This window comes from Corylus avellana, chromosome 5 (genome assembly GCF_965113065.1).
Source record: "Corylus avellana chromosome 5, dhCorAvel1.hap1.2, whole genome shotgun sequence".
NCBI classification, from domain to species: Eukaryota; Viridiplantae; Streptophyta; class Magnoliopsida; order Fagales; family Betulaceae; genus Corylus; species Corylus avellana.
Genome location: NC_142494.1, coordinates 1,099,222 through 1,121,770, shown reverse-complemented (window position 1 = coordinate 1,121,770; position 22,549 = coordinate 1,099,222). Strand labels below are relative to the sequence as shown.

Sequence of the window (22,549 nt, the reverse complement as noted above, 5' to 3'; positions counted from 1 at the left end):
CTCACGGCTCTGATACCAAGGAGGGGGAGGGGTATCATCTACCGTATTTATTACAAGTTGATGAAAACAAATCTTGATCCACGTGCTGTGATTAAGAATACTGGCGAATCGACTCTGTTGATTCAGAGCTCTACTCAGAATGCTCATATTAAAACTCCAAAAATGATTCGGTGGTCGGAGATTGAACTCCCCAACGAGTGGCTTTTGGAGAATGTTGCAAAACCTTTTCGAGTAGTTAACGATGCCTCTAATCTTGATTATATCCAACAAAATATATATATATATATATATATATATATATATATATATATATATATATATATACACAAGGGAAGAGAGATGAGAGATTTGAACTAATGACCTCCGCTTTATTAGGCGTGATTCACAGCCGATTGAACTACCCCTTAAGGAGATGCAATAGTTATATTTAAGTGGTTGCGATAGTACATAAAAAGAAAAGGATGCAATAATTTTAATTCAGGCAAATTATTTTAAATGAACGTGACAATACATAAAAAATAAAGAAAGTAAAAAGGTAGTTCAATTACCTTGATCAACGTATTCGGTTAACCAAAATAAGCCCTAAGCCTTGTGAAATTCTAAACCCCCCTCCAGAGCATCGCCACCTCAGGGGAGGAGGGATGCCCGTTGCCTGCATCCCTCCTCCCTTCTTTGCTTCCCGGTTTTTGTTTTAGGCTTGTTTCTGTCTTTGGTGTTTTCTATTCTATTGTACTTGTGTTCTCTCCCGGTGGGTACTATTTTTGGGGGTTTTCACTCAAACTCTCTCCCTCCCTGTTTGTTTGTGTGTGCCGCCGATCTCCTCCGCGCCCGCTTCGCTGCTTACCTCTCGCTGTCAGATCTTTTTACACGCCCCTCCCGCGCCAAGCTTTTTGTGCCACCTTCCACAGCGGTTTCCAGCCAGCTCGCAATCGGCCTCCTCCAGCTGCCGTGACCCGCTTTGAGTGTTTTTCGCGTTTATTTCCCTGTATTGTTGTTTTTTCTGTTTTGTATTTCGTTTGAGTTCCCCTGTATTTGATTTTCTTTGCTGTAATTTCTTTTCTTGCATTAGTTTTATTGTTCCATTTATTTCCCTGTATGAGTTTATTTATGCTTGTAATAAGGTTCTCTCCTCCTGCTTTGTTGCGTCCGGTTGCTGCCCATTATTACTAGTCCAAACCCTTGGGTTGTGGATGTGAACTTTATCTTGGCTTTCGAGTCGAGGAAGATGAGTATCGGCTTGGGGGTTTTGCTCTCAAGGCCGAGGAATAAGTATCGGCTTGGGGGTTTTGCTCTCAAGGCCGAGGAATAAGCGCAACCTATGCATTAGATGGTGTCTGTTTGATGCAGATCTAAGTTTTAAACCTGATATTTAGTCATAGGTTAGCGGATGCTGTGTTTTGGTTGATTTGGTCTGTTGTTGATGACTGTATCTTTAGTTTCGGCTATGATTTACTTCAGAGCTTTTTGCTCTGTTTGTAAGAGTTTTAGGCTCGCAACTTTTATCAATGAATGAGTATGATATATTTTCAAAAAAAAAAAGATTACCTTGATCAACATTAACTCATAAAATGCTATCCCTATCTCAAGCAAAGCATACAGGGATTGCATAAGTTTTTTCAATTAGCATATTAAATATTTTATGAGAAAATCATTATTCTTTCATACATTAATTGAACTTAAATTAATTTTTCAACAATTTGACTCATAATAAGATAATTAGTAAAAACTTAAAAGAGGGTTAACTCATGATTAAAAAATAAATAAAAGGTTAACCTAATGAGATACGAATAATTTGAAACAACAAATATGAAATAAATTATATAAGACCTGTCAATTTAGATAGAAGGTCGAACAACTTAAAATTACTTTTGTGAAGGTAAATTTTACGTGGACTCTTTCATAATTATTATTTAAATTATTAATAATTTTAAAAAAAATGCAGAAAATTACAAAATCCATTGGACCCAAGAAACGCAAATCTCGTGTATTTACCAATGGACCCCGAAGATTACAAAATCCAAACCCAATCAAAACATTATGACAGCTAAGAAACACCGATTCTCCAGTGTTTGTGGCCGCAGACAATCATTCCTCCTCCGCTACCCTTCGTCTCTCAAGTCGAGATTAGACTTGGAAACCTCAGAGCTTCTTCCCAACACACACTCTGTCTGTTTCTCACTGGACCCCACAACTCTAACCTTTCGGAGTAACGAATCCCGAGGCCGGCATGATCGACGGCCGTGATTAAAATCCCAAGTCCAAATCCCCGACCGCTTCCACGTGGAAATTCGAGCACCGGATCACAGGATTTAGCAAACTCCGAGATTCGAGGTTTGCTGATTATTATTATTAGTCTTTTAGTTCGTGTACGCTCTGTTTGGCTGCTGAGAAACTGTGAGAAAATGATTGAATTGAAATTGTGGCTTTGAATTGTTAATTTTTCTAGGTCCCGAGTAATCCAGAAGTATCTACTTCGCTTAGAGCCTGTTTACTAGCACTGTTTGTCTTAATTTGTGTTCGGTGGATTTTTTATTTTTTATTTTTTTTCACTTATCCTTTGTTTTCTCAGCAGACAAACAGTGGGTTGAGGGTTAACTGTCAGATATTATCTATTTATATATATTTTTTATTTTGAATTTTATTGAAAATTTTAAAAATTTAAATTTTAGAGTCGTAGGTTGTTTGTGGAATCCCTATTGAATGGAAGGAATTAATTCTAGAAATGAATTTAACTCATCTTGTGGGATTGAAGTGCTGTTATGTCTGCAATATTTGTTTGCTCTGTTACCCAGTTAAACCTGAAGAACTATGATTTTGAAACTTCTTGCTTATAGTAGCTACTTGTATGGTATCTATAATTTTGTGTGAGAATAGTGTAAAAAATTCCCTAGTTTCTTAGGAAGCACAGTTCTTGGAACTGATAATGGAATAATTTGAAGATTATTGGCTCAATAATGAAATTCTGGAAATATGCCGCATGGGTTTTGAGTGACACAATTCACTTGTTTCTCCATGAAAGGCCATCTTCTTCTAGTAATGCCGTGGTCTATATTGAATAATTTTCCTCTCAATTAACTGCTAAATTCTGAATGTGTTTTTTCCTCTCTCTTTTTTTTTTTTTAAAAAAAAATTTATTTATTTATTTTATTTTTTAAATTTATTTATTTATTTATTTTTTTTATGGGTATTTTCAGGTTTGATAAACTGGTAGCATGTGGGGTTTGTTCAAGGCCAAGGTTAATCACAGTAATAAGACCCTGAGTTGAAACTGGACTTCTGTTTTCAGTACAGGTTCTCTCAGGTTCCTATGGTTACTTCAGGGGAATGTGCACCAGGTGAAGTTGTTTCTGATAAATCTGGTGATGAAATTCACAGGCTGCATTCATCACAACAGAACCCTGATTATGAAATTCAAGCAAAACAATTAGCTCAAGAAGCAAACAGGCCCTCTTCAGTACCTGAGAAGTCTTCACAGGTACCTGATGCTGCAGTCCCTACAATGCAATCAGATCAAGTAGGAAGTACTTCCTCTATAGTTTCTGAGAAAGTGTCACGAGCCCCTGATACTAGTGGTATTCTTGCCTTGCAATCTGGCCAGGAGGCAAGCACACCAGCTATAATACGTGAGAAAGTGGCAGAAGATGGATATAATTGGCGGAAATACGGTCAGAAGCTTGTTAAAGGAAATGAATTTATTCGGAGTTATTACAAATGTACTCATCCAAACTGCCAGGTGAAAAAGCAACTGGAAAGGTCACATGATGGGCAGATTGTAGATACTACCTACTTTGGCGAGCATGACCATCCAAAACCTCAACTTAATGTCCCTGTAGCTGTTGGTTTCACTGTTTCCGTTGTAGATGAAAGACCAAATGAGCCCTCTTCAACTAGTGCGGAAGGTGAGAAACAAACTTACATTGTTAATATCTAGTTTTGGTCCATAAATGACGACTTGCTTGATTTGTTTTATGAACTCATATTTGAAGACAAATCATTCGTTGAGCTTGGCCAGACACCTCATCAAATGGAGTCAGTAGATCCCCCCCAACCATTAACAGTTGCAGCAAGTGATGATGTGAAAAGTATGCTTTCAGAAACAAATAGGATGAGGCATGAGGTTGATCATGATGATGATCGAGACTCAAAAAGACAGTAAGTTAATCCACTAGCTACTTTAAATTTTTTGTGTACCAGGAGATATCCCTGCTAATCTTTTTTTAACTGACAAATTCAAAATTACTAAACAGGAGAAAAGAAAAGTGTACTGTTGATGCTGTTCCAGTGGATAAGCCAAGTGGTGAACCTCGTCTTGTTGTTCAGACTTTGAGTGAGGTTGATATTGTAAATGATGGGTACCGCTGGCGCAAATATGGGCAGAAATTTGTGAAAGGCAATCCAAACCCAAGGTATTGGACAATTTCGCTGTTCATATACAATTACAGACTATTTAAATTAGGTTCATATCTGCATTACATCTCTGCTCATTGCTTATGGATTACTGCAAATATAAGATCTCGTCAGTCTAGTTTCACTAATCATGCTATTATAGGTTGTCTTGAAAGCTTTTGGGTGTGCTGATTGCACCAATTGTTTATGGAAATTTACATCTGATCTTTCTGTATTCTAAAAGCATGGGAAAGGGAAAAGGAAATTTTTCATTGTGCTTTTTACAACTACTTGGTGTCATCAGACTCCTAATAAATTGAACTCATGGTGCCTAGGTATATGCACTGAAGGAACTTTATAGAAAATAGAATGCAAGTGTTTGGAAGGGTAAACCCCTTGAGGGTAGAGATCCAGGAGGAAAACAAAGAGAATGAATAAAATTCGTCCTCCACATTGTTTTTCCTCTTAAGCTCCATGGAGAAGGTGATTGGAGATGATTGAATGTGGGGATGACCGCTTTTGTTATGGTGTGATCGTCCCTTAAAACACATCATCATGCATGATCTATATCACTTCTGAGCTGGACTCAAGTGTCTAACTTGTCTCGGGGACTGGTGGTGCAATCTGGAATCTCTATAATAATACAATCAGAAAGCTAAATGTTCAGAGTCTTTTAACCAAACATACTACCATTTTCTCCTGCTGTGTAACCCTATCTCAAAAATACTCATTATTTTCCTCTGTTGCAATTTTTTTCATACATGATGAGTAATTTATCATGTTATGTAGGAGTTACTACAGATGCTCAAATCCTGGATGCCCGGTTAAGAAACATGTAGAGAGGGCGTCTCACGATCCGAAAGTGGTTATAACCACATATGAGGGACAACATGACCATGATATGCCTCCTTCAAGGACTGTTACTCATAACACAGCCGGACCAAGCGTTCATGTGACCACCCATAACGGTGAGGCAGGCATGAAATCAGAGGAAAGTAATGCTGTGTCCCTTGACACGGCAGTTCATGCCAGTTCAGGTCCTGAATTTGAACCAAATGGTGAGTCAACAACTAAATCAGGAGTAAGTAGCGTTGTTGGCTTTGAAATGGTTGTCCATTCTAGTTTGGGTCCTGAAGGTAAATCAAGTGAGCAACTGAAAGGCAAGCTGAGTGCTGAGTCAAGAACTAAATCAGAAGGAAGTGATACTGTTTGCCTTGATATGGTTGGTTGTTCATGAAACTCCAGGGCTCGAGGGGACTAATATAATAAAGGAACGACAAACACCAAATGCAGATTCTGTCTGGCTCATGATGCTGGTTCTGATTGCAGCAAGTCACATTTGCCCTTATGAATGGTGTTTCTTGACATGGATCAGCACAGGCATGTGGGTAGTTGGGGTTTTCGTTTTTATCATCCCCTTTTCTTCTTCTTGGGAGTTTGTTATGCCAATAATTGGCAAGAAAATATTGGATGAGCATCATCAGGTTTGTAAAAAATTATTTCTTTGGGTCAAATAATAACAGAAGTAGATTTTCTCCGAGTATCTCACATATGAATATGATAGCTGCTTTAGCTATTTTCTTGTCAACAGCATGGATAATTTATCTTTTTCTTTTTTCCCCTCTACCCTCCTGCTTGATGATGCCTTGCTGTGTATCATTCATTAATTTTTATCAGACCGAGTAACATCTATGGTGTCAATGATTTTGTTTTTGTTTTTTTTTTTTTTTTTAAGTCGATGTTTTTGTTTTTTGTTTTCTGATCTCAAAATAAATATATTAACAAAGAACTCAAAACACTGAGCATCTTCTATAAATTTGTATTCTTTTCAAATTTTTCTTAATAAAAACATTGAATAATGCATATTCCAAAACCAATATCCAACTTTCTTTGAAAATAAACATTGATGTCAAATTATTCAAAATTACATCCATGATGAAACCCTGCAATTGCACCAGCAATCAGTTTCATCCTCAGCCTGCCAAAACAAGAAAGTTCAGGGCATTAAAATGGTCTCAATGAAAATGGCCAACGATGAAACGGCACACATCCTAAGCCTAAGGCACCTTCTTTATAAGCTGTTAGCAGCTAAGTAAAAATGGACCAAAACTACGCGTTCTACCTCGAAAGCTCTGGCCCTTTGGCGCCTAGTTTTCGCTTCCTAAGAAATGCATCAATTGGAGCCCAGTTTTCACTTCCATGCACAAGAAGCAACCAAAGATCTATTCCTCCAGCCGAGATAAAGAGCTCCATCTCTTTCTTCAAGCCTATATTTGTCACAATAGTTCTCCAGCAGTGATTTAATGGTGCCATTCACCACGGGGCTTAAAGGGTATGGAGTGAATCCGGCCATTTTGAACCGCAACCTCCACTTGCCAAGAAGCTCATGCCGTTCCACTCTCTCTGGCCCCTCGCAGGCTATTATGTTAACCACCTCCCTTGCCAAGCAGTGCTGCTCGACATTGATACGGTCCTTATGGTCCCTTGGAAGGGTCACATCAATCGACTCGAACATAGCAGTGTAGTAGTTCAGTGTTTCACAGAACCGCGGATAGAATGCTGCAGTATTCGTGTTAGATTCTTGCTCAACAAGGGTCACCACCTTTGGAGACAGGCTTTTGATCAGCCTCAGTAGCCTGTCTCGATGATTCTGAGTGCTGACACTCTCATCAGCCATGTGGTGTAGCATGAAAGCGAAGTTCACAGCCAGAGGTTCCCCAGGTCGAACCCCAAGATTCTCTAGCCGGACATCACAACCAGACATGGCTGCAGCATGGAACTCAAATGGCACCTTATTCTTCTCTGCAAGCTTAGATAGCCTCTTCTTCACAATATTTAGTCCTCCTCCACGAGCGTAAGCTGACATGGAATCATCAATACCTGTTATGCGGATGTGGGGCGGCCCGCCAGGCCTAGCTGCAAAAGCCTTGATCAAAGTGTCCCATTGACTCCCCTGGGCAATTTGGAAATCAATAATGTGAACTCTGTTTTCATCCTTCATAGCTTCTGCGATGGCTCCATTTGCAGACATATAGCCAAATTTGAAGTAAGGGCAAACCTCAAAAAGAATGTGCATGTAAGAGAGGAGTTCCGCGCTTGCTGGTTCTTTGCATCTCAATGCTTTGCAAATGTTACTCCCTGAGGAGGCCAGCCGTGCAACAAGGCCTTCCAACATGTATGCTCCCAACCTTTGAATTGGTTCACCAGTAACAGAGACCATTCGACGTAGTTCATCCATCAACGACTGTGCCACTAACAGATCATTATCTGATACTGCTTGTGCACAGAAAATGAGGATCTGCTTCAAGTCCCTACTAGAAATTGCCTCCATTATTTGTCTCCAGCTGTCCATTTCCGGTGAGGAATTGTTTGTGACATTCTGGAAGGTGCTATCATAGCTGTCAAGAACGTTGGAATCGGGACCCAGCATTACAGTTTCCAGTTCTTTCAGCTTGTGCTTGAAGTCATTTCCTTCATCAGTTATGCAGGATCCACTTACAGAAGAGCCATAGGTATTGTCAGGGGAATGATGCTGGTCAGCAGGGTGTGACTGAGAATCTTGCTGCGACACTGGGCTTCCATTGGGTGTGAAACTGACAGTTGATGGGGAATTATAAACAGCATCACCATTTACTGGGGATGACTCCAAAGTGCAATACCGTTCGTAGAAGTTTTGAGCCGAGAAGTTGGTCCCTTGGCTGCTATCATTGTAGCGTAGCTGGTTGTCGAATGTTCGAAACTGAGGCAAGCAGTAGGCCTCAACTTCTCGAATTGGTTGATAGTACAATCCGTTGGACATGCCCGAACTTCTTTGCTGCTGTGATGCTTGCATTGAAGAATAATTTACTCAGATTCTGCCAGGTCCCTCTATAATGGTCCAGGGAGTATTTTCAGGCAGGGCAGCAAAGTTGAAAGCCTCAGTTTTATTCCATAACACAGCTGAATATCTGTATGACAATAACATGACTTGGTTACACCAATATCAGAAACTGCATAAATTTCGTCTAAATTTTCAGATGACCTCTCTGGAGAAGATACATACTAAAAGACTAAACATAATCTGCAGTGAATAACAAAACAATTAATCTTGAATAAAAGTCACATTCATGGAATTCTGTGGCAGCATACACCATCAGCTATTAAAAGGAAATTTCATATCCCTAGACTATATTCATATTCCCATACACTGCAAATGAGTGGCTGTTGAATTGTTCAGTTGGTACTCCAAGGGACTAAACATATAATAATTATATCCCAAAAAACCTTTTCATATGCTTCGACTTCTCTTTAAATTTTCTTCAGTAATATCTATTTAAGAAATTTCCATACAAAGTTTAGAAACTTGTATCTTATTGATCACAATTGGAAACAGTTTTACGCTTAAGTGGTCACAACTTGTATTATTCCAAATGCAAGTTGAAACTTTGTGCATTTTAATATTCACAGTCACCAAGTGCCATTACCAATTAATCAGTAGTTTATCTTCCTTTCTCCCTATCACAAAAAATCAAAGACTTCCCCATGTTCTAGATCTATTCAAAATAAGAAATGAATACTCAAGTAGGAATATAAACAATCACGTAACCGGTAAATTGCAAAATTTTCACAAACAATAAGAGTTCAATCGGTTATAGTTACATGATAAAGAAAACTAGAGCATTAACTGGTCGAAATTTTAAAAAGTATCAGAAAATGGAAGAAAGCTCGGTGTTCCCATTATGACAGAAACAAGTACCAAGCTACAATCTGAGCTACACAACATAAGAGTTCTCTAAAACTAATTGAGAAGTAAAAACTGCCAAGGTTAAGAATTCTTAAATTCTCTTTTACTCCTTACCATGGTATGTTGCTTCCTTTCTCACTCTGCATTAAAAGTTACACAATCTACAACTAAATGCATCACAAGAGCAAAGTTCTTACAAAACAATTAGCAATTTTAAAGGACATAATATTTGAAAAGAAAAAAGTATCTGGTAGAATTCCGTATACTCTTTAACATGTAGAATCAACCTTGCAAGATATAATAAGTAATAGCAACATTTCACCAGCCAAATTATCAGCCATCCAACCCAGACAAAAAGGCAGAGTGCAGAGTGCTTAATTACTAGCCACAATACCAGTAGATTAATTTCATTCAGCTGCACCCCCCACCCAAATAGAACAAAAAAACATACGCCTTCAGCCAATGATACCAATCAGCAAATAAAGTCAGTTCTAATAATCTCATTCCTTCAACTGGCCTTCAACTCTCTCTATCACCCACTCACGCGCACACAATGATAACAGACTGGCAATCCAACTAAGAACCACTTAGAGAGGAAAAAAGGTTCGAACTTCAATCTCACATCATGAAAGAAAAATTCAAAAGAAAGAACAATAACCCAAAAAAAAAAGAAAAAAAGAAAAAAAGAAGCATAATACCTTTAAAAGATCCACCACCATCCCATTTTCTTTCCTTTTTTTTGTTTTCTTCGGTAAGTGTCACCAACCCTTTTTCAGCAATACTTAAACATCTATGAGAAAAATGACTTGGACGGTTCGGTTGGACCACAAAATTTTCCCATAAAGAACAGATTTTTACATACCCATTAACATCAGATGAAGACAGAGAACTCAAAGGGAGAGCAACCTAGCAAATGAACTATAGTTTCAATTATAGTTACAGTTTCAACATCATAGTAGTTGTTGTCGAACCCACCTTACTTGAGGAATTTCCAAGGTCAGAATTCCACTCTCGGACTAGTCTTTCAGAGAGAGAGACGGTGAGGGAGAGAGACAGAGAGAAGAGACCCTGTCCCAGTTAAAGAGAAACCACCTGTGCACTTTACGAATAGAGGATTAGCAAAAGCCCTGTGATTACTGCAAAAACTACGTAACTACCACTTTTATGTGCTGCAAAGCCTTCAATAAAGTAAATCAATTATGTATTATATCAACACTCCAATCTATTGAGAATACTATGAGAAACTTGACTATAGGCATCAAAATGAATGGCCTTTATAAGTATTGTATAGTCTATAGTCTATAGACCCATTTATAAGTATTAATGGGCCTTTATCTTTTACATTGTGACTTTATTTTGTATCATGCACACAGCAAGAAATAAAATGAGATGAGACTGTCACGCATCTTCAAACGTACCCACAAAACATAAGAAAAAATTAAAAAAAAAAAGGCGATGTTTTAGAATTTTAAAAGATTTCAAACTAAGGTATGACCTAATTTCTTTTTGTATTTATTCTTCCTCGTAATTTTTTTTTAATGATTTTAATTGGTTGTTGTTACAAGTTTTAATTGCATATCATTACCGTAATGTTATTAGTACACCAATTAATTAACCATTGTTCCAATCGATTATATAACAAGAAACATAAAATGAATTAACTATATTATCTATTGAAAATAATATATTAACAAAATTTGAACACAATAATTTGATTTGTAATTTTAAATCTCAAAAAGTTAGAAGAATCATTTCTAAATTTTTAATATAAAATTTTATTATTCTAATAATATTTTTTTCCCTTAAGTTTCAATATTCTTTGGCCACCCTTATAACCAATATGGTGAGTGAAATGGAACTTAGAGCAGACAACCACCACTGCAACAACAATAGTACATTATTATTAAGTGTACATTAATAATTGTTCGTTAATAATGTTCTTTAGTAATCTAAAGTTTGCTTGCAAATCAAAACTAGGTTAGTTGAGTCTCAATAGAGAAGTCATTAAACTAGCAATTAAAGATTTTGTTAAGATACCATGGCATCTTAGTTTGAGAAGAATGCCGATAGAAATAGGATCATCTCCATTTGAAGTGAAATGAAATTATTTAATGATTAAGATTTTATTTCACATATCTAACGACGTATATGATGTTACATAGTAAATGTATTATCACGTCATTAAAAAATTTTAAATAATGTGACACGGTTAAATAAAAAAAGAAAAATCATATCTATTTCACTTAAAATAAAAGAGAATTCTTAATTGGTTTCAAGTGTAACCATCTCAAGCTGCTACATCTTTCTCCACATAGGTGCCGATCATCCTTCATCTTTGACCTCCGACCCTTCGTTTGGAGGTCTCCATCGACGCACATCCACTCTAAGCGCCACCCAAGGGCACGTGTGTTGCATGCGTAGCCGTCCCATCTGCTCCATTTTCGTCACACGCTAGATGTATGGCTTCCTCTCTGTTTCTTCTTTCGATCTTCATACTTTGTACCCTCTTTTTGACTATGGAGAATTCCATATTTTAATGTGTATAGTGTGCCTCATTGTATAACCAATAGTCTAAAGGAATTAAACAGGTTAATTTAACCATCAAAGGAGGTGGTTTAATGGCCTAAGGAATTTCTTAAGTGGTCAGGACATGTACTGAAGTGTGAATTCGAATTTTCGCAATAAAAAAGCACTACATATGTCTGATTAGTATTAACTATCTTAAATTTTTATTAATACTCTAGTATGACTGAGTTAGACTATGACTTAACCGAATTTAAAAAAACGCTTCTAATTCTTACGGTCTAGACAGGTTGGTGGTGGCATGAAAGGGTAAAATTGTAGTTGTGTTTGGAGATGGAGGCTAATTTTAATTTAGGGTTGAAAAGAAGATGGGGTCCAGTCTGGGTCATCTGAGACAATGGCCCACGCTGTTGATCAGAGAGAATCTGACGATAAAAGTTTAAATGACGTTGGAAGAAGTGCCTTCCACTTCATCTAACATGCACAATCTCATCTGCAAATTGCCCTTTCAGTATCTGCAATATATAAATTGGCCCTTTCTACTATCTCCTATATCATAATAAATATTGAACTGACCATTCTTTGTATGACTTTTGTTTCTCTTGTCTAAGAGTAAATACTTTTGTATAAAGTTACAGACTTCTCCTTTTTTTTTTTTTCAAGAGAATATATATATATATATATATATATAGCACAAACAAAAGGATGAAACATCCCCTTGCACATGCTAGGGGAGTAGGGGTTACAATACCATTGGGTAATGTTAAAACAACAAAAGTCAAGTCAAGACAAACAACAAAATTAGGTAAACACCTAGAAATATAAGATCCAAAATTGAACCAAATGGCAAAGAGAATTCAGCTAAAAATTAAAAACCCAAAACACTTGGGGAAAAAAAAAAAAAAAAACCCAAAATTAAACCAAATGGCAAAGAGAGCTTAGCTAAAAATTAAAAACCCAGAGCATCTTGTTCTCCTATCTCTGCCTCTCGCCCACCTCTCTCTCTCAACCAAAAAGGAAAGGGAAGAGGGATGAGAGAAACAGTTCTTGCCGCAAGCCACCCCATTGGGGTTGGGGGTGACTTTTTGGTCATCCCTTCAATTTTTTTTTTTTTTTTTTAGATTTAATTTTTAAATTAAATTAATAAAAAATTAATATTCTAACGTGAAAAAAAGTGCATTTCAATGGGAATGACGCCAGTTAAATCTTTGGGAAAAAAACTAACGGTATGGATTTTGTTGTATTTTTGATTGACCAAGGGAGTAAAATAAAATAAAAAAAATAAAAAAAAAGAACTAAGAAATTTTATAGTTTTGGCGCATTGACTCAGGAATTTATAATATATTTACTCTAAATTTAAATTAGATTGTTTATTTTAAATAGAAAAATGTTAAGTGTACAAATAAATTTTTACAACATAATGTAGTGCAACATGTTCCTACCGCATCATGTTATAAAAGTTTTTTAAAAACTATCATATCATTTAAAAAAAAGATTTCATTACCACCGGTTGCTTCACCTTGATCTCTACCCACTGGCCCCTCTTCCTCAACTATTTCGTCATTTCTCCCTCAAAAAAAAAAAAAAAACAGAAGAAAAAAAGCAGGCTAGAGAGACTGTTGGGAGCCATACATGAGTAATTTAAACGGTGAGAACTGCAAACGTTATATCAAGTTCGACTGAGCCACAATCGAGCTCTTATTCTACTACTATCATCATCGTTTCATTGTGTAAGTGGTTGAATCACTTCAGTGCCCAAAAGCAAGATAAGAGAGGGGAAGGGAAGACGGAAGATGAGAAAATGACCATCAAAGTAAAGATAAAGAGTTCATTGGTAAAGTAAAAATGATTTGTTATTACTTATATGGTTTTTGAAGGTTAGAATTTATTAATAATGTAATTATCTCAACACAACCTTATGCTTACTTCATATGTAGCTAGAACTAGTAAAAGCATTTTTCTTCTATTTTCTTTCTTTTTTGAACTCATAACATGCATTTAGCTACAAAGAAAGAGTTGTCGTTGAATCCACATATATTCAAAACTCAACAACCCACTTCCCCCTGAAAAAAAGAAAAAGAAAAAAAAAAAAAAAAAAAAGGCATAAAGAAGAATATAACGTTGAGGAGATCAAAAACCCCAGAAAAGAAAAGTAAACAGTGTTGATGAATTGTGGACATCCCCATTGTTGGGACTTGGTATCCCATTCGCTAGTTTTGTCCCCTCACTTTATGCGCATGCTAATAAAAGATATAAAATATATAGTTTTGGATTTTGTGAGGTGATCATACGCTAAAATACCAAACCCTTTTTTCTAGAAGAACAATAATATTTAAAGAAGGGTTATTTGTTTATTAACTCAAAACATCCATTCTTGAAATTGACAGGCTTCCTTTTGCATGCTTTGGGATATGATAATGATAATGATAATCCACTGATGTAATCTTGTGAGTTGCAAGTAATCCTCCACCCTCGAAAATGTTTTTTGGAATCAAATGGGCAAAAGATGTAAGCAAAAGGGTATCTTGTTGCTTCTTGTCCCTCCAAAGTGAGTGTACCTCCTGGCCCACACTTATCTTCTGCAGACACCCTTTCTTTCTTTGATTGCCCATTTGGAATTTTGTGTTTGTTCTTCTATTTAATTTCACATTTATATGTCTATGAGAGAGAGAGAGAGATTAGAGGCTTACAACTCAAGTGAAAAAGACCTCTAATGTCATCTAAAATGGTTGAAGTTTGCTTTGATTGTTTGCAATTGCAGAACATTTGGCTAGCTAGATAGATAATCTTCCAGCCGACAGTGAGAATATTAGTTTATCACCACCATTGATTGCTTTTCTAAATCTTCAACCATAATGTTTTGTAAGGTACTTACCAAAACAAAAAAGGTTATATTAAGGTACCATTGAGCTTAGGAAAAAAAAAAAAAAAGTACCATTGACGTGAGAAATTCAAAAACTTTTGAAAGAGAGTGTTTTAGGGCATCACACTCCGATGGTAATGTTTTCCATGAATACTCAAAGTTGTTAAAACTTTTAGATTCTTTTGTTAACTGTAGTCTGTATTTGTCAGAATTTGTGACTTACAATTAAATTTGCTAAATATATTTATCCTTTGGTCAGAGGATTGAGACAAACTTGGCGGTGTTGGAAAGCTTATTCAGAGGGCTACAACTTTTTTTTTTTTTTTTTTCACAAAAAATTCATCTTTCAGAATTATTTCTCTGTTAACTTATTTATGGTAGTTAGATTCTTTCTTTACCCTATTCATTTTTTTTTTCTTCTTGAATTTCATTTTCAATCTTCAATTATTAGTTTCTACTGCTATCATACGCTACCAAAACAATCTTAGTTTTGCTCGGCATCATTGAGGTACATAGTCTTTTTACATGTAAGTTTCTCGTGGAAAATTTTTGTGGCAAATTACATTGACTTAGATACAAATTGGTCTTTTTATTTTTTTTCTATGATTACATTGACTTAGAGACATTAAATTGGTCTCCTTTTTTTTTTTTTTTTTTTATGATTGACTAAGTGTTTTCATTTGGCATTTTGTTCAATCATATGTGGTATTAGCATTCATGTAAATGCATTGAAACTGTCCAAGAAGAACTAGGACAGTTTAAAAAAAAAAAAAAAAAACCTTAAATAATATAACATTATGTACACCATTAAAAACATCAACATTAAATCTTGACCATACAATTGAGACCATCCTTATTCAAATTTAACGTTATCAATCTTGCCATTTAATTTTTCACACTGGGACCAAGTTGATGTCTAAATCTCAGGAAGTTCCGAGAGAGAGAGAGAGAGAGAAAGTGATAATGAGAGCTTGACTTTGCATGTAAATTTCCCTGTCATCACGCCGACCATGTTAAGGCTTTTGGGAGATTGACTGCATCAATTTTCGGGGGTTGGCGTGTTGCAGCCTTTTGTCCTTTTCATTTCCCCAAAGCGGAAGCCATTGCAGACTTCGAACGGGTCCGATAACCCATTTTGCTCTGCATTTTGGGTCACATGTGGACCCTTGCTTCCACATTTGTGTGACTGTGTCTGTTTTTTGCAACTCATTATTCATTTATTTGATTCAATCTTTGCCCTTCTTAATTTCTTTATTCATTAATCTCTTGGCTAAAGGCAAGTTTAGACGCCCACGAGTTTAATTTCTAACAAATATTAATGCATTTAAGGAATGCATGCTTTTAATTAGGAGTATCCCACTTTCACATTAATTACTCAAAAGAATTAGTTGATTTGACACCATACTCCACGCCAACGAATCTACAATAAAAAGAAATAAACACATGTGGTCTCGTTAAACTAATCAACGAGAGAACACTCTAATAATTAAGTCAATAATCTTAAAAGGTCATGTTGTGGGGGTGATCAATGAAAGAGTAAAATACTTCTCATACCTTTAATCTTCACATCAGAAGGTCATGTTCTGCCAGGTGTCTCGTTTCCTATTGGACATTGTTTTGACGAGATGTGGTGTTTGGTCATTAACCTTAACAAATCACATCTCATGCCATGTTTTACCATCTATAGTGATGCGTGAAGAAATTGTAGTAAAAACTATATATGGTATCTGAAAATGTCTTTCTTTCTTGAAAACAGTACATCAGACTCATCATGCTTGTATTATATATACATTTTTAAAGCGTTATTTCAAGCAGAGCTTTTATCATTAGAATTGAACCCTTATCCAGTTATCCACATGCAGCTTTTAGAAAGGGGAGCTACAAGAAATGGTGATTAAAGGGCTCTTAGAAGTAACACTTTTTTATCTTGTACTTAGAAAATAAAAAGGCAAACCTAAGCTCCTCTAGGGGCCTGTTATGTTTATATGATAATCACTTCATCGATCCATTCAATGTGAGGGAGTTTTTTATTATATTAAACTATCAATTACCCATTTCTCAAAAATTTTATTATATTAATATAAAAATAAATAAATAAATTAGCACCTTAATTATAGTCAACAAGGATACAGGAGAACTTGATGTTGAGGGCCTTTTTCTGCAGTAGAATATCAAACAATAATGCAAGTGGTAGTACAATACAAGGACGTGTAACATGATTTCATAAGAAAAATTCAAACTATAATCATTTTAGAATACATGCTTTGAACCTTCTTGGTCCTCTCATATTCTTTATCTCTTCAGGACATCATTGAATTCAAATGTATACAAAAGTAAACAAATTCAATTCTCTTCAGTCATTTATATATAAAAAGAAAACAAAAATGGCCTAAAATGTCAGTTTCACGAATATATATATATATATATATATATATATGTTTGATTCCACGCCAAACTGTGTAATATGTTGACTTCAATAGAAGAAGACCTTGTTTGGGACCGTAGAATATTAAAAATAATCGACAGGAAAATCATAAAGTTGACTGGTTCTGCAGAGTTGTGTTGCTCCAATCCTTTTCAAATGGTTCAAATCAAGAAGAAAGATTTGAATAGAAAAAAAAAATGAAGAAGAAAGATTCTTTCATGGAATGTGGATTTACCCTTTCTGAGAAAGATCCCCCCCTCCCCCACAACATACTGTTTTCAAGAAAGGAGACCAAGAATTTACAAGCTGCCATTTAGACGGCGCTCTCCTTAGAACATTCACATTGGACTAAAGAAAATAGCTAAAAAGCTATGTTGATTAGCTTTGTAGTAAAAATTAGGTTACATCCAACTTAACAAAATGACTAAAGATTTGTTGAGATGCTATAATGCTGGGAAATTTGTTGAGCACTGTAGCTCAACATATTCTTAGTTATATTAATAAAAAAAATAATCTTCTTCTCACTCTTCCTTGGAAATAGGTAAAGTAGATATATAAAGAATATTTTAAACAAAAAAGTAAATAGTTAAAATGTTGAATCGGATATATATAGGTGTTTTTGGTTAAATTTTAGCTAAATATTTGTTGAACAGGATATGAATGTTCTTAGACTTTTGGTCAAGAAACTATGGATCAACTGGATCGTTTTGGATTTGCTGGACTTACGTGCCGAAAAACCCATATAACCGGCATACCAATCCATTGACTTGAGCTCGATCACCAAACCATTGGCATATAGATTCTTTCCCAAACCACTTCCACACCACCCGGGCAACATTCATAGCCATGTTATGAGCCCTAAATCTCAAACAAATCGCACGATGGGAAGTGGAGGAAGGTGAAATAAGCCACTCTGAGTCCGAAGAGTCGAATACCATCATTATATGAAGTAACCGGCAGTAAACAATTGAGTGCAGATCATTATAAAAGATAACCCAAAACCAAGTAAAATGAACTTTTTGGTCTCCACCTAAAACTTTCTTATTTACATTTCTAATCATTTTCTTAGATACATACTAACTTAAGCATCAGAGTCATTTCTCACTGCCCACACCGGCAGTGGCTATTTTTCTTTTTTGGCACTATTTTGCAAGTGCTTCCGTTGATATTCCGGCACGAGTAAAACTGCTCTAACAGGATCGATTTCCCGTTTAGTTCTCATTTATTGCACTTTTTTAAATGTGTTGAGGTGTTTGCTGGGTCCCTCACCCCTCACATTGTAATTTTTTTAATTAATATTATCCTTATATTGCTCATCAGGAGGGAAAAAAAAAAAAAACAAACAAACAAACAAAAAACAAAAAAGAAGAAGCAAGACTTACGTTGCATTTTAGAACTCATTATAAAGCTATATTCCCATCATGAGATCTAGAAGCTCCAAATAGAAGAATATTGGAAGAGAAAAAATGCTTCAAAGATGGACTTGTTCTGATTCAAATAGTCAATAAGTCTTGAGGCTATAATCTAGCTGTACCTACGTGTTCTTCTTCAATACCTCCATAAAGGTTGCATTATGCAAGGAAGACATTGGCGTAAACGAATGGAATACAAATTTGTTGATCATCTCAGCCTCTCAAGTCTAAGAAGTTTGATTTCTGCTGGTCTTTGTTCAAGTCGTCGTACTGGACAAAACCTTTTTTTTCCTATATTTGCCTTGTCAATGTTTTAGTAGGACCAATTTGTCTTTGTCTTCCTCAATGCTTTTGTCCATCAATTACGGATTAATAGTGTTTTAATTAGCTCAACAAGCCATTGCTGGCACACACAGATTACAACACATCAGATTCTACATATCTATGTTTCCTTTATACTTTTGTGCAATCAATATTGAGTCTTGACTCCTCAATCTACCCCCGTTTTAGTTAAATATTTCACGTATTGGGTTATATATTGATATTTTGCAAATTAAGTCTTTCAGTAAGACCATAATATAACATGTTGAGACACAACTTTATCTCAAAGCTTATGTTTGTAAGTTTCGGCCCAATTATGTACTTTTGTTCTCCAAAATCAATGGAGGAGATGGATCTTGTGCATAATATCTATAGAAATGATAGCACCAGCTAACAACAAAATGTGTCATTGTTATCACTTCTTCTAAGTAGTGGTGGGTGCAAAAATGGGCTCCTCCTTCAATGGGCATTCTTTGGGATCCCATTCCTTGTCTGCCAGTGAGGACACTCGAAACATAAAAAACATTCAATAACAGAGGTTTTTTGAGTTTCAACCACACATCTTTAATCTTATTGAGTGGTCGTTGAAATTGTTGACAAATGTGAAGCTAGAAGTGGAAGCCTGGCCACAGACAACATTAGTGGCACAATCATGGGGGCATGTGCATGTCATCCGAGGTACTCACAGACAGTGATGGAACTACTACATGCCAAGCCACCCCCACCGCCCACCCCCGCCCCACACCCCAACACACACCCCCCCTCTTACTATTCCAGTTAGAAAACCACCTACCTTTGTACATGTGTAAACCTGCTCCCTCTTCTGGTTGATCTTATAAAATAAAAAAACAGAGGAAGCCCAACCCAATAGCTGCTCTATCATTCAAATTCCAGAATAAACTCAAAGTTTCTAAACCCCAAGCATGTTATTTGCCTATTATTTCAAACAAAAAATAAAAACAATCTTCAAACAATTTTTTGGACGGTCAGACCGACAACGAAACTCTTATAAAACAATTGGTAGTTTAATATAGTATTAGAGCAAAAATACTAAGTTTGAACCTTGGCTCCATATTATACCTTCCATTTAAGTATTTCATATATTGTTATATGAATTTGAATTCACACGTGAAGACGAGTGTTAAAATAGTAATTAGACAATAAAATTGTACATCTTCCATTAACTTAAATTTTTTAGACAATAAGTTATTTAACACCTATCACATCGTTTTTAAAACAGCTACTAGTTTGATATTTTGAATCAAGGAAAGATAATGTCAGAAAAAGATAGATTGGTGGAGAAGTTAGAACAAGTTACTTGCCATTAACCATCAAGGACGGTGGTATTTTTTTTTTTTTTTTTTTTTTTTTTTTTTTCTATTAAGGATGGTGGTTCAATGGCTTAAGAAAATTCTGAAGTGGTTAGGGCATATATTAAGGCGTGGGTTCGAATCTCTGTAATAAAAAATCTTCACATATACCTGATTAGTATTAGCTGCCTTAAATTCTCATTGATGCCCTGAAGGGCTGGGTAAAGCTATAGTTCAGTCGAACTTAAGGCAACGCCTACTGTTTCCACCGTCTAGGCCGCAACTCCTACTGGGTAGGTACTATTATGGTCACATTCAGGTATGATAGCCACAATTGGTCACCCCGACCTACTCTTTTAATTAGATTAAAAAAAAAAACAAAGAGTTACTTGCCATTAAGACATGTAGTAGTGGAATCAGCAAGGCTTTGTTTCTGCCTTCCTCAATCAAGATTGTCCTATAGATTGCCAATTAGAACTGTTCATCTCTAAAGCTCGTCAGCCTATTGCAATGCTAATTGGATAATCTAACTAGATAGACCGCCTTTACTGATTAAAGTGGATGCACTCCCATTTCGTCTCTCCCGATTGTTGTAGTTTCTATTAGTGATACTAACCCCCTAGTTCTCTTTCTTTTTCCTGTCTGTTGTTTTGTTTTTGTTGTGGGTGTATTTGCCAAAAAAAAAAAAAAAAAAACTGTAAAAGCTTCAAGGAAATTGTTTAAGCAGAAGTGTTGGTGTCTGTATTTCTGTTGGTGTGTGTGTATTCATTCTCTCAATTCTTTACTTTGAGATCATAAAACAGAACCCAAAATGATTTCAACCTCACTTTTGTAGGCTTTTGAGTTTGCTTCCATTAAAGAATACCAATCTCATTACAATACTACAAGGGCAAAGCTAGAAACAAGAAGAAGGGGAAACAAAAAAAATCCTCTCAAATTATACTTCTATTATTGGCATTTTAAATACTGAAAACCATTTGATTGATATCAGGGAACAAACTCGTAGGTGCAGGAGTTATGACCTGCAGGAAAACATTTAAAAGAACAGATATTAAAGCAATAATCATTAAAAGAATACCGATTTACGTACAAATAATCTATATATATATATATATTGATTAATGTGCCTTCCTTCAAATTGATATTTTGTTTTCTTCATTTAAATGATCAAAAGGTAAATGAACCGATTCCTCCAGCAGCACACAATTGAAAGTATTGTCTAAAGAAGAAAGAAATCTATACTTTAGACAGCAATTTGAATCTCACGTGTCTAGAGTATCTAGGCACCTGGGACATGACCCTTTCTTGACTCAACACCATGTGACTATGCGTGGACAACGGAAAAAACAGAAACAAAAGAAAGAGTTCGTTTAAAACTAAATTGCAGAAAATATATCATTTGGGAGTATATTTTTAAAAAAACTTGGTTTGAAAACATAGAAAAAGCTGTGTTTTTAAATCATGTAAGAGGGTGCATTTTTATAAACGCACTATTTTAAAAGCTAAATTGCGATTTTAAATGTTCTACCGTGATTTTACCAAATACTTAACTGCGTTTTTAAGTCGCACGTTTTAAAATCTCACTTTTTGAAATCGTAAACCCGAATGAATCCAAAGAATTGCAATAGTATTTAAGGATTTGAGTAGTGCTCACTTGGGTCAAGTTCTGTGATCAATGCAGCACCTTTGAAGTAGCAAGATCCACCTTTGTGCTTGAATTTTTGAAAGTAGTTATTGAAGGCATAGGAAGCATGGTCCCTCACAGTGTTTGGGAGATAGCAAGGTTGGTTCACCTGAATTTTGCTGCAATCTGCACCTCCTCTTCCACAAGACCAATCCAAGGCCGCCTGCAACTCGTCATCTGGGGTCTGTTCATCAGCTATGCACCATTGCTCAAACTCCCCATCTAATACATCAATACATATTGAACAACAATGTTAGTAGAGGTGCATTTTCTTTGCATTTTCTTTGATTCTACATTGATGTAAGCAAGCAGGAAAAGTATAGAAGACTAAGCTAGAACAAGCATGGGGATTCTCAAATTGGAACCTTAATTTGGCATGCCACATTGGCTAAGAAGATGATTCTTTTGGGGATGCATGAAAGATTTATTAAGTATTTAACTGGAAACTCAAGTGGGTATTGGTTAATTTACCTGATTTCTGTGGAATTATTGACAGAAAGAGCAGAGCAAGAAATGTCATCAGCAAAACATTTGACATTGTTGTGAGGTTGTGCTCCTGCGATACAAAGAGAGAGAGAGAGAGAGAGAGAGGGCTGAGGGAGGGGGAGTGACCTATCCTGAGATAAGTTTCATGGCCACAAACTGTTATCTTTTCTTTATAGATTTTTGAAAAATAATTAAAAAATGGGCTTCTTTGTAGTTTGCTAATACACTTCTAAGCTATTAGGACTTGATGGTTAATGGGTTCCAGGTAAGCTATTAGGACTTGATGGCACATGTAGACTTGATGGTTAATCGGTTCCAGGGAAGCTATTACCTCCTAAACAAAAAGAGGTTATCTGGTATGGGTTTTCAAACTAAAAATGATATCTTATAGAATAGGAACAGAGCTGCGAGAATTG

General features: G+C 35.9%; 3 protein-coding genes across 6 annotated transcripts; 1 reads left to right on the top strand and 2 right to left on the bottom strand.

Annotated features, from left to right (window-relative positions):
• Positions 1–2,354: 2,354 nt before the first annotated feature.
• On the top strand, positions 2,355–5,929 carry ZAP1 (zinc-dependent activator protein-1). Its single transcript, XM_059593052.2, is given in 6 exon segments — positions 2,355–2,394; positions 3,195–3,899; positions 3,987–4,152; positions 4,248–4,406; positions 5,176–5,611; positions 5,613–5,929. Coding segments are annotated over 5 exon segments (1,644 nt in total). The 5' UTR covers positions 2,355–2,394; positions 3,195–3,307; the 3' UTR covers positions 5,904–5,929.
• A 264-nt stretch (positions 5,930–6,193) lies between these two features.
• Positions 6,194–10,193, bottom strand: LOC132180288 (scarecrow-like transcription factor PAT1). 4 transcript variants are annotated; one of them, XR_009440107.2, is made up of 3 exons: positions 10,085–10,193; positions 6,509–8,333; positions 6,194–6,364 (listed from the first exon to the last, which is right to left on the bottom strand). XR_009440107.2 is itself a non-coding variant. In XM_059593053.2 (2 exons), exon 2 carries the CDS (start codon positions 8,216–8,218, stop codon positions 6,578–6,580), a length of 1,641 nt encoding a protein of 546 aa, XP_059449036.1. In that variant the 5' UTR covers positions 8,219–8,333; positions 10,085–10,193; the 3' UTR covers positions 6,194–6,577. The 4 variants fall into 4 exon arrangements, 3 of the variants coding, with proteins under 3 accessions (XP_059449036.1, XP_059449037.1, XP_059449038.1); XM_059593053.2 differs by having other exon boundaries at positions 6,194–8,333; XM_059593054.2 differs by having other exon boundaries at positions 6,194–8,333; positions 9,808–10,187.
• Positions 10,194–20,727: 10,534 nt separating this feature from the next.
• On the bottom strand, positions 20,728–22,192 carry LOC132180541 (Carbohydrate-binding X8 domain superfamily protein). The gene is made up of 3 exons (XM_059593412.2): positions 22,119–22,192; positions 21,618–21,869; positions 20,728–20,985 (listed from the first exon to the last, which is right to left on the bottom strand). Exons 1-3 carry the CDS (start codon positions 22,183–22,185, stop codon positions 20,951–20,953), a joined length of 354 nt encoding a protein of 117 aa, XP_059449395.1. The 5' UTR covers positions 22,186–22,192; the 3' UTR covers positions 20,728–20,950.
• Positions 22,193–22,549: the final 357 nt, after the last annotated feature.